Below are 14,501 nucleotides of genomic sequence, written 5' to 3'. Positions count from 1 at the left end.
AGGAATATTAATTGGAAGAAACATTGGATTAGAGCTCTTTAGGCTCTTGTCAGATGAGGGTTGTACAGGGCTAGAAAGCATTCCTATTTACTGTCTCACACATTTGGATGAAGATTTACAATTAAAGTTAGCAAATTGTAAACTAATAAAAGATATTTTTAGTGAATTTCTTAATTTGTCTGTTAAAATTATTGTTTTAAAATATCTGATAGCAGAATTCCAGAAAGGAAACAGACAGTAAACTGAAATAAACCTTGTAGCTTCATCCTGAAATCAGGACCCGAAATCAAGGACTGGCAATCAAGACTCCATAGAGTATTGAATGTTGCAACTCAGTAAGTGAACAGAAACAAAGGCACAGAATTGCAAAGCTTACTGCTTTATAATTTCTTAGTGTATTTTTAGTCTTCATATTTTTGTCTTTTTGTCAGGTTTGATGGAGCGTATGTTTCAAGTGGTATATTAAGGATATTAAGTACTTTTAGTACTGTAGAATCATTTGAAGATGGTAACTTCAGTAATTAGCTGAATGAGTGATGGGTGGTAAAGCTAAACACTTAGATTTTTAACTGGCTTTTTTTTTTTCTTTTTTTTCATGTTTCTCACAGCTCACTGACATAATTGGCTGACTTCCAACTATTTAAAGCTTTTTCAAGATCCTCCCAATTGGAAGAATTGACAAGAGACATTGGTTCACCTTTTCACAGTTTATTCTTGACCATTAGGAGTAGACACTTGGAAGCAAATGAATAGTGGCATGGAGTCAATATCAGTTCTAGGAATCAGTTTCCTGAGACATGGTCAGCTCCAGAGCTGTGTAGAATAGGCGGAGTCTATGCACATGATGGAATAAACAAAACACTGGGGAAAAAAGTTGGGGGTTTTTTTGGTTGGTTGGGGCCTGGAGATCTGTTAAAGTTTCAGCAGGTCAGTGTGCATTTAGCTGTGCAGCAGTGCAAAGAGGGGGGTTCCTGCATGCCGTACACTGAAGTGAGATTTCTTACCTCCTGTCAATAACTGATCACACCCATAGTGAGACCAGGTCGTGTTTGAGGGACAGAGGAAATGAAGAGCTTTACATGGATACATGAGATGTGCAGTATTTGTAGACAGAATATGACAATAGGAAAGTGGAGTATAGGTTTTTTTAATCAAGCTTGCAGGTTAGACTTGAAATATGTTAGCATCTGGCATAGGTATACGTTATACTGTATTTAAGAGTTCATCAAGCTGAGATTGGTTGTAGACTTGATTAGTGTACCTTGCAACTGAGAATCCATGTGAGCTCTTAGAATGGACCTGTATAAAATGCTGTGAATTGTTTTAGAACAGAACATATTATTTTCCTGAATTAGGTAAAGTACAAGAGAGCCAAGATAAAGAGTAAGAGTATTTGATTTTTAGAGTAGGGGAAAAAGCTCTCAGGTGTCCCCAAAAGAAATAAACAAAGCTGAAAATCAAAGCTTCTTTGTAAAGACTGCCTTTTAAGAGGATGCTGCTTGGTATCTACTGTAAATAAAGCTGTTCTAACCTGTGACAGAACAAATAATTTTGAAGTCTAAAAGGAAATAAAATTCTTTTAAAAAGTACTGATCTTTTTTTTTCAAATTATTTTAACTCTTCACCTCTCTTAGATGTGCATACCTTATATGCCTTTCCTTTCCATCCTGGAATTTTGTTTTTACAGGGAAAGGAAGTGTAGATGGTGTAGGAAGTATAGGTTTCATTATTGGAAATAGTTGTTGAAAACAAACTAAAATCCCAAAGTTTTTTTCTTTCCAATTAAAGTAACAAGAGTCCAAAGGAAACATTCCATCAGTCATTTTGTATTTGTAGCTTTAAGGAATTTGATTTTTAAAAAATTGTGTATAAACAATTAGAACTGTTGATAATGCTACATCTCTGGAGATTTTAATTTCTTTAATGACTCTTTTATGATTTCTTTGTTATTATAACCATAATTGTTACCTTGTTTGTGTTACCTTGCTTGTGTTCCCAGTTGTGTGACCCATTCATCTGAACTCCCCAGACTCAGTTTCCTGGCAGAGCTCAGAGCAGGGTGAGCAGAGCCGCCTGCCCCAGGAGCTCAGCACTGTTCAGAGGGCTGGATGAGTGCCCCTGGATAGTCTGTGGCCAGGAATCCTGGCAGGCATTTGGCAGTGGAGAAATGTCCAGCTGCCTGTGGTCAGGGCCAGTTTGTGGCATCCAGTTGGTGGTGGCAAATTGTCCCTTTCCCAGCAGCCCCCCAGGTGTGTGTGTGGGGCAGATGTATATAGGTGGTCAAAATAATCACTGCAGTCCTAACTTCATAATCTATGAAGCTGCTGTTGTTAGGTTGTCTGCTGGGTCAGCCTTTACTTGGTCAGAGAAAATAGGGACAAATACATTATACTTGTGGCTAGTGATGTGGCAGAGAAAGAACAAGAATGCTCTTGCTGGGTGGGTAAGAAAGAGACTATGGGATTTTGGTGAACTGAAAAAAGCTCCAGAATAAAATAATGTGTTTGTGCTCTTGTCTGTTGAGAATTTGTATTTGGGAGTGAATTATAATACGTGAATTAAAACTATAGCTTGTCTTGAAACTATGACTAGCTTTGAATGTCCAATGAAAATAAATCTTATCAAGTAAGTTGAAGTTACTGATTTACTCTTTTATTTCAGACAGGTTAATCTTAGCTGTATGCTTTCTTTATTCTGCAGGCTTCATATGATAGCTTTGATAGCAGCCCTTGTCTTTCTTTGTTTTCCTCTCAGACTTTAACATTACTTCTTACAGTAAAAATTACCAGCAGTAGATACATTCTGTGACATGTTCCAAACTTGCCCTTGTTGCAAGGTGTGGGGTAAAAAAAAATATTTTTCCTGGATTTACCTGAAGAGTATTGACTATCTCTGATACTGCAGAGCCTGAACATCTTAATTTCACCAGCACAACTTGTTAGTTACCACTTTAATGAGTTTTATACTTCAAAAATAAAAATCACAATCCAAATAAAAGAGGAGCTCATTTCTTCTTGTGGCTATTTTAGCTCTTTTAACACTCCATTTAAATAAAATGTTTGATTACCTTTTTTGCATAGCTCCAAGATCAGAATATACAAACCTGTGGAAGAGGAGGTGGTATGTTTTCTATTGCCTGACCCTGCTCACACCTAAGCAAATATTTGTTTGCTGTTTATCTGTGTGCTGTAAATACCACTGTGCTTTAACTCAATTTTTAAAATTGTTTCTTATGTGACATGTTGGCCCAGATACTGCCCAACCTACCCATCAGTAACTATATTAAAGCCCTTCAGCTACTTCTGTTGGGAAGTAGGTGGTTGAAACTGACAGTGTTGCCATTTTATGACTGCATTCTGTTATGTCCATTTTTAGAAGAATTAAGTTTAAAATGGAAATGAAAACTTGAAATTTGGTGTGCATGGACACCTTGCAATTTTGAAAATAGTTTTTCAATTATCTGCCATGGGAAAACAAGGGTTATATGATAAAAAGAAAGTGTCATCCTTCAGTCTGTCCACTGGTCTTTCAGGTCCTCACTTTTAAACCTGTTTAACCTACCTATGAAAAATATTGATAAACAGGATAATAGAAACAGGATAATAGAAAAGAAACTCCAGTGCAGCAGAGAATTTTTAAGGATACTGTTATGTATAAATAAAGTGAAAATTAGCAGCCAGGGAAGAAGAGACTCAGCTGAATAACCTCGCTGAGGAGAAGACAATTTGATATAAACTTGTGCTTTCACATGCATGGCTTTCTATTACCTGCAGCTCTCTTCCTTGTGTGACTGCCAAAGGGAGTCTGGATTTATTATGGTGTTAGTGAATGACATTTAGGGAACAAAGATCACAAGTTCTTAGGAAACCAGCCTGCATTGTTTCCAGTAGTGGTAGACTTGGCTTTTCTAAGCAGTTATCAGCATTTGCAATTTGCATGCAGATGAGTACGTTTTATTCTGCAAATATGACAGAGCAATTTGTGTGCAGATATGCAAATAATGTAAGTGCTCTTCTTACTATTAATTTGCTGGCTTCTGCGATAGATCTGGTGAAAGTGCTAGAAGATTTCTGTAATATGCCATCTGTTTTCTAGATGTTTTCTTCTTGACATGCAGTGACTTGAAAAATATCAACAAAATATTGCTGTCACTAACAGCTTAGAAAGAGGCAGGATATTTATCTCAAATGTTACTCTTCATGAGGCAGGCAAAATACCTTAAAGCCATTTTAATAGTTAGAGAATCTTTACATTCTGTTACTGTGCTGTTCCTTTGCTTTCTTTAAAGTATACCTATAGGACAGGAATTCCATGTCTGCAGGAGAAAAGGCTGATGAGAAAAGAGTGATGTTTTACAGTGTGAAAAAATTCTTTTACCTTCTAAAACCTAAGCTTTCTTAGCAGTGAAATCACCAATATATACAATTACAATAGATAAAAATGGGTGTTTGCCACAGTGTGTATAAGGTTCTGTCTGTAAAAGCAAAATACTTGAATCCTACTACATTTGCATGCAGTGCATAAAACAGAACTGCCTGAATACAAAATGAGACTACTGTATAATGCTTTACTGCAAGCAAAACCAGACTAGAATAAAATGCTGTGCCAGACCAGTACTTTCCAGAACATCCCAAGTGCATTAAATATTTTATATATTTATCAGCTGGTGCATGAGTCTGGTATAAAAATCTAAACACATAAATTATTCCATAAAAAGGGGTGTAAGATATCTCTATCTTCCATGGAAAATCTGCTAAAACTACTACAGACAGGTGAAAAAAAATGAATTTAGGAGGTTTTATCACTAAATGACAAAAAAATGTAAGAAATTGGCATTTTATACTTCAGTGCATTACTGTTCAGTGTTGTAGCAGTCCATGTATTTTTGAAGTACAAGTGCACACTTATCAGTGACTGTCTTTCTGAGGGCAACATTTCTGCTGTCAGGATGGTTTTTATCCATAGGAAGTCACCAGTAGTCTAAAAGCAGTTCTGAGTTGTGAGAACCAAGAAGGAAATGTGTCAGGTAATAGTTTTCTGGAATGGCATATTTTTATATTGGGGAGATAAACATTACTGTTAATTTTCTTCACCAAACTGTAGACAGCCCTTCATTTTTTGTAAGTAATGATTTTTTTTTCTAAAAATATGATATGACAATGACTATTAAGAGCTGTACAATTGGAAGTGCTTTGATCTAAAGGGGCCTTTTGTTTACTGCAAAAACATTGTGTGGGATAAGAGATTGTGACAGTTTTAAAGGGTTATATTAGTTTCAAATTATCATTGAATTTAAATTATATTTAATTGACATTAAAAGTATAAAGTTCACAACAGACTATATCCTCCATCCACTTATAGAAAAATATTAGTTTATGTTCAGACTTGAAGGACTTTCAACCCATTTTGGAAATCAACAGACTAATAATCTGTTTTTCTTCAGTGTGGTATACTGTAAAACTGTTGAAGAAAGCAAAGAAAAAGTTTGTATGGATGGATTTAGAAGAAGTTCAAAACTGCCAAGTGGGAAGGCTTCACAACTGTTATAAACTGGATGTTTGCACATTACAGTGTGAATGCTGATTTTAACTTTTTCACAGGGAATTTTGTTTGCAGTGTAATTGAGAGGTGAGAACTATGTTCCTTTGTTGACTTCCCATCTCCTTTTCTTCTTAGGCACAAGATTAGATGCAGGTCAGAGACAGAACATTACTAATAGAAACCAGGGGCTGAAAGTAGGACAAAATGTTGGGAAACATTTAGCAACTGCCATGGTAGTGGATCAGGGGTTGGACTTGATGATCTCTGAGGTCCCTTCCAACCCAGTTGATTCTATGATTCTATGAAAATTGGTGCTGTTGCTAAAACCTCTTTGCTTTTGATAGATGTAGAAGCTCACTTAGAAGTCAAACTGTTCCATGGATGTTTAGGGATTTCTCCTTAGTTTGATGTTTTTCAGACTGCATGTTTCCATGTACAGTCTCTGCCCATGATATTTGTGCCAATATTTAATTTTGTAAAAAACATGTCTAGTACCTTGTAGGATGTGATTGTATGTACAGTACTCTATGGTTTAAAAAACAGGGATAAAAAATAATGACATTTTGAAACAAGTCAGTAAAATCTTGCATTAGGTGTGTGTTCATATAGATGTCCTATGTATAAGTCCCTCTTGTTTGTGCTTTAAAGACAAGAGGTCAGGCATGGCCTTCCTGGTGAAATTTGTGGTTGTGATGCAAAGTTTTCTTCTGCCTTTCCTTCCCTCAGACTCTAAAACACAAAGATCATCCTGATCTTTCTGCCATACCATCAAACATAGTTTCACCCTATGTCTCGTTTAAAACAAATAGCTTGCGTTTCAGTCAGACTGTACCATTTTTAAAAGTACATGCAGTGTTGATTTATGGTTTTCAAGCTGTGAGAAATGTAGTACCTATTCTGCCTCATTGCCTCCACCCAGTGCTTACTGCTGAAAATTTGGGTATTTCCTGGGCTAGAGTTTGCAAGGATGTGAGGGAAGGTGGCTGTGCCTGTATGCAGGTTGGTAAAGTGTGCCAAAGCCTTCCTGTAAGAGGTATAATTCCAGCTCATTCTGCAGAATTATTTCCTCTCACTGGAAGCTCTCCTCTTGCCATAAATGCTAGTAATGGGAATTGTCAATCATAGTAAAATGTCATTTTCAGAATTTCATTTTTTTGAATATAAACTGAACACTGGACTTCTTCATGGTCAGAACTGTTTGAAATATTTCTATATTTATTTGAAATACCTGTTTTCTGATTTGGTTAGGATCAGAATGATGTTAGAGTGCTAACCTAAGAAGAGGATTGATGCAAATTTGCCCCTTCCTGGTGTCCTGACTCTCCTACAATTAAAAAGGAAAAAGGGAGGGGAGCTGAGAGGATGAGGTTGATACCTTTTGCAAAGTTTGTACATGTGTATCTGATTTTAAGTTAGTCTTTTTAACAAAACCTTGTATTGCCCAGCTCTCCTAACTAAATAGAAGGTTTAGAAGGTTTACAGTTTTCAACTTCATTCATAAATAGGTAATTACAATCATAGAATTGTGAATGATTTGGGTTGAAAAGGGACTCAGTCCCACTGTCCAAGTTGCTGGCAAAGGTGCTAAACAGCACCAGCCCAATACTGATCTCTGAGCAATGCCCCATGTCACTGATCAGTGCCTGGACATTTGAGCCACTGACCATCCAGACAATTTTTCATCTGCCCACTGGTCCATCTATCAAGTCCATGTCTCTCCAATTTAGAGACAACAATGTTGTACAGGACAGTGTCAAATGCTTTGCCTAAGTCCTGGTAGATGACATCAGTTCCTCTTCCCTTGTTCACCAATGCTCTAAGCCCATCATAGGCAGCCCCCAGATTTTCAGGCATGATTTGGCATGGCAGTGAAAGCAGGTTGGCTGTCACCAAACACCTCCTTATTTTCCGTGTGCCTCACCAGCATTTCCAGGAGGATATGATCCATGATCTTGCTGGGCACAGAGGTCAGACTGACTGGTCTGTCATTCTCTTGGTCTTCCTTTTTGCCTTTTTTAAACATGGGGTTTATGTTTCCCCCTTTCCAGTCAGTGGGAAGTTAACTGGACTGCCACGATTTCTTGAGCATAGTAAATAGAGGCTTAGTAACTTCATCCACCAGTTTCCTGACAACCTGTGGATGCTTCTCACCAGCTCCCATGGACCTGTGCAAATTCAGGTTCCTCAGACGGTCTCAAACCTCATCTTTTCCTACTGTGGGTGGCTGCTCATTCTCCCAGTCCAGTCCCTGACTTCACCCTCTGTGACTTGTGTGGCTTGAGCACTTGCCAGCGATGATTGAGGAAAAAATTCATTGAGTGCTTCAGCCTTCTCCATATCCCAGATAACCAGGTCTCCTGTTTACTTTGGGAGAGAGCCCACCTGTTTCCTAGTCTTTCTTTTATCACCAGCATTCCTACAGAAGCTTTTCTCATTGCCCTTGATGTTCCTGGTCAGATTTCATTGTAACAGGGCTTTAGCTTTCCTAACCTGATTCCTGCCTGCACAAACAACTTCTCTGTATTCCTCCAGGCTGCCTGTCCTTGCTTTCACTCATAGACAAGAGGGTCTGTGTGATGTACTGCCTGGCTTTCAGGGATTACATATGGCAAGCAACTCTTGGACTGCATTTTCAGAAATGGCAGATAAGAGGAGCCTAAGATACCAACTGGTTATTACAGTGTTGAGGTGTCGAGTTTTCTTTATATTACCCACACTTAACAAATACCACTGTTAATGTCATAGGTTGTTAGGTGTCAGGCTTTGAGTAAGAGCAAGGCCCAGTACCTGTTGCATCAGCTACCCAAGCCCCTTCTTCAGGGACCCCTTTCTTCCAGTACTTGTACTTATCACTAGTCTAACAGGTGTCATGCTCCTGAGAAGCTTTGGAAATAAGAAGTGCTACTGGAAATGTTTAGAATGTTATAGTGTCTTAAGTAGGTCTATCACAGTATGTATCATAAGTTGTAAAAATAGCATTCTGGGAATGATTTGCATGGTTTTGATGCTGGTGATGCAGATGAATACTCATAGATGTAAATTTTAAAGAGTGTCATGCATTTAGAGACAAAGTAGAAGCATTTGGTTTTGCAGCTGATTCTCTTTTCATGAAAGGCAAGGTGGTGGTCTGTGTTGGAAGATGAGCAGTAATGCATTTCTTCATCAGCTTTCTTCTATTAGGCAGATTACCAATGGCAAATGGATCCTTAGACTGATTTTGCCGTATCACAACCTCTGTGTACTTCAGGAAGTCTCCTATAGTTAAAAATAAGTGTAATTCCCTTGAACTTATGCTCATCTTTAAAAGCATTTGTGCCAGTACTTTTTTTTCCACCTCTCAGATTGGCTGTGGCGTTATTGAACAGTAATGAACCTGATTGTGGGAATATGCTGAGAGAATTATCCAAGAGAGGAGATTTGGAGTTTCATGTTTAAATCACATAATTTTTTAATGTAGTGAAGTAAATGAAAGCACACTAAAATGAAAGCACTCTTTCAACTTTTGTGAAACCTACTGCCTTGTAATTTTGATTATTACAGTAACTACCTGCTTTACATGCACTCTATGAGCTAATTGTAAGCAGTTTGAGTACCTTTTTGGTCTTCAAAGTTTGTTTTGGCTATTGCTCACACTAAACATCTTTGGTAACCCATGAACAGCTGTGAACTTTAGATATATAGCAATTCTCACTGATAGGTAAAGAATTTTGACCAGTACATGGTTAAAAACTCTGCTGTTAAGTGTAGGGATATCTGTGTACTTGCATATCCAGTGTTCATGTTTGGATGTCTTTGTAGGCACCAGTGGAGAAGTAGAAAGGACATCAGCTGAAACTGAATCCCCGTAATCTGTAATGCAGTGTTTATCACTTCCCCTTGATCTGATTTATCTTTAAATAAGGTGAAATCTCATGGAAAATCAGACTTTATATATAAACATCCAAATTCCAAACACCAAAAATCCAAATGCAAACACTGGTGTTTCTAGTTAATCAAATTAACTATGTTCTGTTTTTAAATTTCCACCTCTATTGTTTCTCTGTTTTTATTTTGCTTTGTTTTAATTTTATTTCTATTTTTTTTAGTGAGTGACAGTTGCTTCAGGAACCTTGCCGAGGATCGTAGTGGGATAAATCTTAAAGATCTGGTCCAAGACCCTTCTTTGTGAGTATCTTGCTCTTATTGCTAAGCAAAGAAAAGCTGCTTCACAGTATCCTTGTGAGTAGTTATGTGATTATGTAGTGGTGTGTTAGTGGTAGTGTACTTGCCAAGTTGTTTGTCTTTAATACAGACAAATATAATTAAAACCACGTATTTTTTCCTACTTCTGTTCATGAACTAACATCCAATATGCACATTTGGTAAAGGGTACAAAAAAAGTTATCAGAGGTTATTGTGCATGCCAGTATTTCTGTGGGGGAGTTTTCTACACATTGTGGCCCCTTTTTCATTAAGGAGGAACTGCAAATAAAGTAGGAGATTATTGGATAATGATGTTATCACCAGCTATTTTAAGATGTAGGAGCTATTCTTCTTTGTATCTTATGTCATAGAGCTGATGTTTATTTCTTCCTGCACTACTTGTTTTGATTCAAGTATATGAGCAGATGAGCTGATTTTTAGCTCATGGCAAGACTAGTGGTCTTCATCTCAGTCTTGTATTTTCCTGTAAAATAAAATTCAACCTTATAAGCCATAAGCTAGACTAGAAATTGTATCAAACTTTTTGGTGTGGTTTCTTTTGATTTTTTTTCTTCTTTTCTTCAGCTAACTTCAGTACTATCTGAAAAAGGTCTTGCTAGTGTGCAGAAATATACTGCTTATTATGAGAAAAGGGAAAAATTCCCGTCCTAACATGAATGATTGTGCACAGTGGTCCCTATCATGATAAGCTTTACACTGACAGAGCACATTTTTCAGTATTGGTTGGGAAGCAGTGGAAAATAAGGTATATTTCGTATATATGAAATTTATTTCAGTTAGAGGGGATTTTTAGTGATAAAGTAGATGCAGAACGTATTTTGTTATATTGCTACTGGTATAGGGCATATATGCACCTACATATATATATATGTATCTACATTCTTGGGAAATTTTGACATAATGTATGAAATATTTGATAATTCATACTTCTGAAACACTAAAGGGGCAAGTATAATTGTTGCTTGAGATTCACAGAATGAATGCAGTAGATAAATTTTTAATAATAACAACTATCCAAGTTGAAGTGAAGGCTGTTTCAAAGGTTGTAATTTTCAAACAGAATTGGCTTATTGAGGTTTTTTTACTTATTGAGGGTTTTTTATTATTTTTGAGAGTTCTATATGGCTTTTTGAGCTGTGGGTACGATGATGTGCTACACATAGTTTTGGTTTTGCACCTCTGGAATTAACTTTCAGAAAATATGAATTGTCTTTGTTGTAGAATTATCATTTTCCTTGCTGTTCACCAAAAGGGATGAAAAGGGAAGAAGATACTAAGAACCTACTGTAATTTGGAACATAAATTAAATGGATTTCTGTTGCTTATAGCATAAGAAGCATAAGTGACTCCAATGTAGATATTTTCATCACTTTGAAAAATCAAGTTGCATCTCAAGACATCTATAAAGTTTCAAAGACTGTTCGTGACCATTCTGTTGTGTGGCACACCATAGTGCAAGAAAAGTCTGCTTCTTCCTGCCTAATGATAGGAATGCAGGGACTTGGTTTTATCTTTCCAAATGGCTATTCTTGCAGTTTTATGAATGGGCACCTCTGAAGAGTTCTTGCAAAATGTATGTGTGAATGGATCTCCAAAATGAAGAAACAATCTAAGGCTGTATTGTTCAGTGCAGCATTTTGTAGGTGACTCTTAAGGCCCTGTGGCATCTCAATTCCTTACTGTGCAACGAGAAAAGCAAATGATAAAATGGAGCTAAAGCATAAAAGTGCCAGCTAAAGAACTATTTTAATTTTATTTCAAATAAGAATAGTTTAAATAAAATGTTATAAATAAATAAATAAATAAAATGAAATAGCAAAATAATACTTGATTAATTCTCTTAGGATTTATAGTTTAGAATTTCTTTGGTGCTCATTAGCTTTGACTGTGGATGAACTGCCTCCTTTCTTTGTAATCTAGTATCAGATAGCAACATCAGATTTGCATTAAAAATTCTATTGCCTTCTCTGTGAATGCCTCTGTCACTCTAAAGGTTTGCAGTGTATTTGTAATGTATGACACTAATAAAATAGTTTAACAAAGAGAGTGCAAGAGATTTTAGGTTCATTAGCATATAAATAGGTAATCAGTGTATACTTCTAACAGGAGTTCACATTACTAGCAGATGATATGTTAGCAGCAGAGGAAAAAAAAACAGTATAATACAGCAAGTGGATAGTATAAAAAAAAACAACCTTAAGTTGTTTAAGATTAGGGTGGTTTGACACATGATGTAAAAGGCATTTTGAATGGCATCCATTTCTCCTGAGACTTACCTACTTTGTACAGTTTTCCAAGCTATGTTGGCATCTCCCTTCTTGTTTGCCTCTCAGCTCCATCACAGGCAGCTTCTCTTTTGTTATTGCAGAAGACTTTTTCTGGAGAGCTGAAGTGTGTATTTACAGTGAAATGAAATTCTATAAAGATACCATTGTAGGGGTTTTTTTATTAGTGTATCGATTTGTATCAAGCATGCCTAATTGTCAGTCTTCTTTGTTTCACCAGCTGATTCTCTAGCTAAAGCAGTCTGGACTCTGTCAACTTGGTCTGCTTTCAGTTCTCTCCCCAGTAGCACTAGAAGTTCTGCTGCTTAAATGAGGCATTTGATCATATTTTCTCTTATGGGTTTTACTGTGTCAAAATAGAAAGGCTACTTAAAAAAAGCCCTAAGCATACCAAATGAGCCTGTAACAAGGAGTTGCTTGTTGACTGAGGGATGAGGAAGCATGCAGCAGCTTCACAATTAAATATCATTTTTTTAGTTAATTACAGAAAAGTTGAAATTGAACAAAAAGTTCATTAGAAGTTCAGGTGAAGAGGTGGTTTGAGAATTAACTGCTATTCTTTATTCATTGCTGCTGATCATAAAATAGTCTGGGTTGGAAGGGACCTTTAAAGGTTAGCTGGTCCAACATTCCTTCAATAAGCTGTGACATCTTAAACTAGATCAGGTGGCTCAGAGCCCTGTGATGTAGCAGCTCTATGCAATGTCCAGTTTTGGACATAAAACTTAGATACAGAGGTGTGTAGTAGAATGGCAAGAGGAGAAGGCAGTTAGAAAATGCAGTGCATGGTAGGTGTTATTTAATTTATAAAACAACAGCTAAAGAGAGGAAGTATGAGTTGCCTACAGCATATAAAATACTATGAAAGAGGTTGTTCTTTTTGGCCGGTGAGAGAGGATCAGTTCAATTTGTAGCAGATGAGATTATTTGGATAGTTGGAAAAAATGTCTACAGTCTATATATATTTGTCCCTATTTTTTTTTCTTGTTTCCTTTTATTTTTTCCCCCTGTTTCCCCTCTCCCCCCCCTTCTCTTTTTCTTCTATGAAAGAGGTATGCATTCTGGCACTTTGACATCAGTGTAGATAATGTGACCAAACCCAGATGGAACTTACTTTGATTGCTGTATTGGTAACTTCATGTGGCTATCATAGCATGGCTAAGCTTGGAAGGGACCTTAAAGATCATCCAGTTCCAACCCCCCTGCATGGGCAGAGACTCCTCCCACTCCATCAGGTTGCTCAAGGCCCCAGATGTGGCACCCTCTGTAGCCCTGTCTAGCATTCCGGTAACATGTAAAAGATACATAAATTTTTGCATTCTGCAGAGGAGATTTATTTACATGAGAGGATTACAGGGGTCTCTCCATGAGTGGTCCTAAACAGCAAAGCTGCAGGTGAGGTGTAATTGGAAGAACTAGGCTGGTTATTCCTAGATTGTGGTGCAGATGTTCTTCAGAATATGTTCAGCTGAGGTAAAATGCAACAGAACAGCTTAAGATGCTGGCAGAGTCCTGCTTTTGCAGGGAGGTCTTTGAAGCAAAGCAAAATTTCTTAGAAGCTGGTGCTCAATAAAAGAGAAAATTGATCAGTTCATGTCACTCCTCACTCAAGAGCAGACTGTGTGGCCACCCTCTTTCTTCCCCTCCTTCTCCATTCTCAATACCCATTCTGTGCTTGGGAGAGAAACGAGTTAGATAGAATTCACAGAATCACAGGATTATCAGAGTTGGAAGGGACCTCTAGGGATGATCTGGTCCAACTCTCCCACTAAAGCAGGATCAACTTAATATGCTATCACTTGAAATTCCTCCTAGGTTCTTTACTTCTGAATTTCTAATTGAAAATCATTTAAATACACCTCTGAAGCATGAACAGTTAGATCATGAGAGGGTTAGGTATACATCCACCTACTTCAAGGAGAAGTTCTATGTATAGACATTCCCACGTTTTAGCTCTTAGCATCACTTAGTAAGATGTTCCTTTCAGCTCTAGCCTGTATATAGACATAAGGTTTATAAAATACTTGTCTAGACAGAAAAGAGGACACTTCTTTCTGTGCATTTCAGTGGCTGCAGCTGCTCGTAATCGCTGATACACATTTGAAACATCTTCAACATCATCTTCTTTGAAACATTAGAAACATCTTCAGAGCTTCTTTCAGATGAACAAGATCCAAGAGATTCAGAATAACTTCTTTCTATGCCACATCTGAATTAAGTTTATTGTCTTTAGGTTAGCTGTATTCCAGTTAAAAGAAAGTAGATAAATATAACAGGTAAGAACAGGTAACTTTTGACAGGAGACAGGAAATCTGTTGTCTGCGTACCAAAATACTTGTAATTCTCCCTATGATATGTGTAACAGAAGTGCAGCCTATTTTAACTATGACATCCAATGAAAAGCTTGTACTTGGCAAACTTCAGAAAATCTGACATCTAAAATAATTGATGACAATGAATGTAATCTAATAA

The 14,501-nt window shown here is 37.1% G+C and overlaps 1 protein-coding gene across 4 annotated transcripts in view; it reads left to right on the top strand.

Annotated features, from left to right (window-relative positions):
- The window catches only part of GPHN (gephyrin), a 274,169-nt gene that overhangs the window by 69,302 nt on the left and 190,366 nt on the right, over positions 1-14,501 (top strand). For all 4 annotated transcript variants that reach the window (XM_030452043.1, XM_030452042.1, XM_030452041.1 and 1 more), the window contains exon 2: positions 9,627-9,705. In XM_030452043.1, the coding sequence (XP_030307903.1) occupies positions 9,627-9,705 (79 nt within the window). The remainder of the gene's footprint in view (positions 1-9,626; positions 9,706-14,501) is intronic.

Source organism: Calypte anna, chromosome 5A (genome assembly GCF_003957555.1).
Source record: "Calypte anna isolate BGI_N300 chromosome 5A, bCalAnn1_v1.p, whole genome shotgun sequence".
Classification (NCBI taxonomy): Eukaryota; Metazoa; Chordata; class Aves; order Apodiformes; family Trochilidae; genus Calypte; species Calypte anna.
This window is presented reverse-complemented; position numbering and strand designations above follow the sequence as displayed.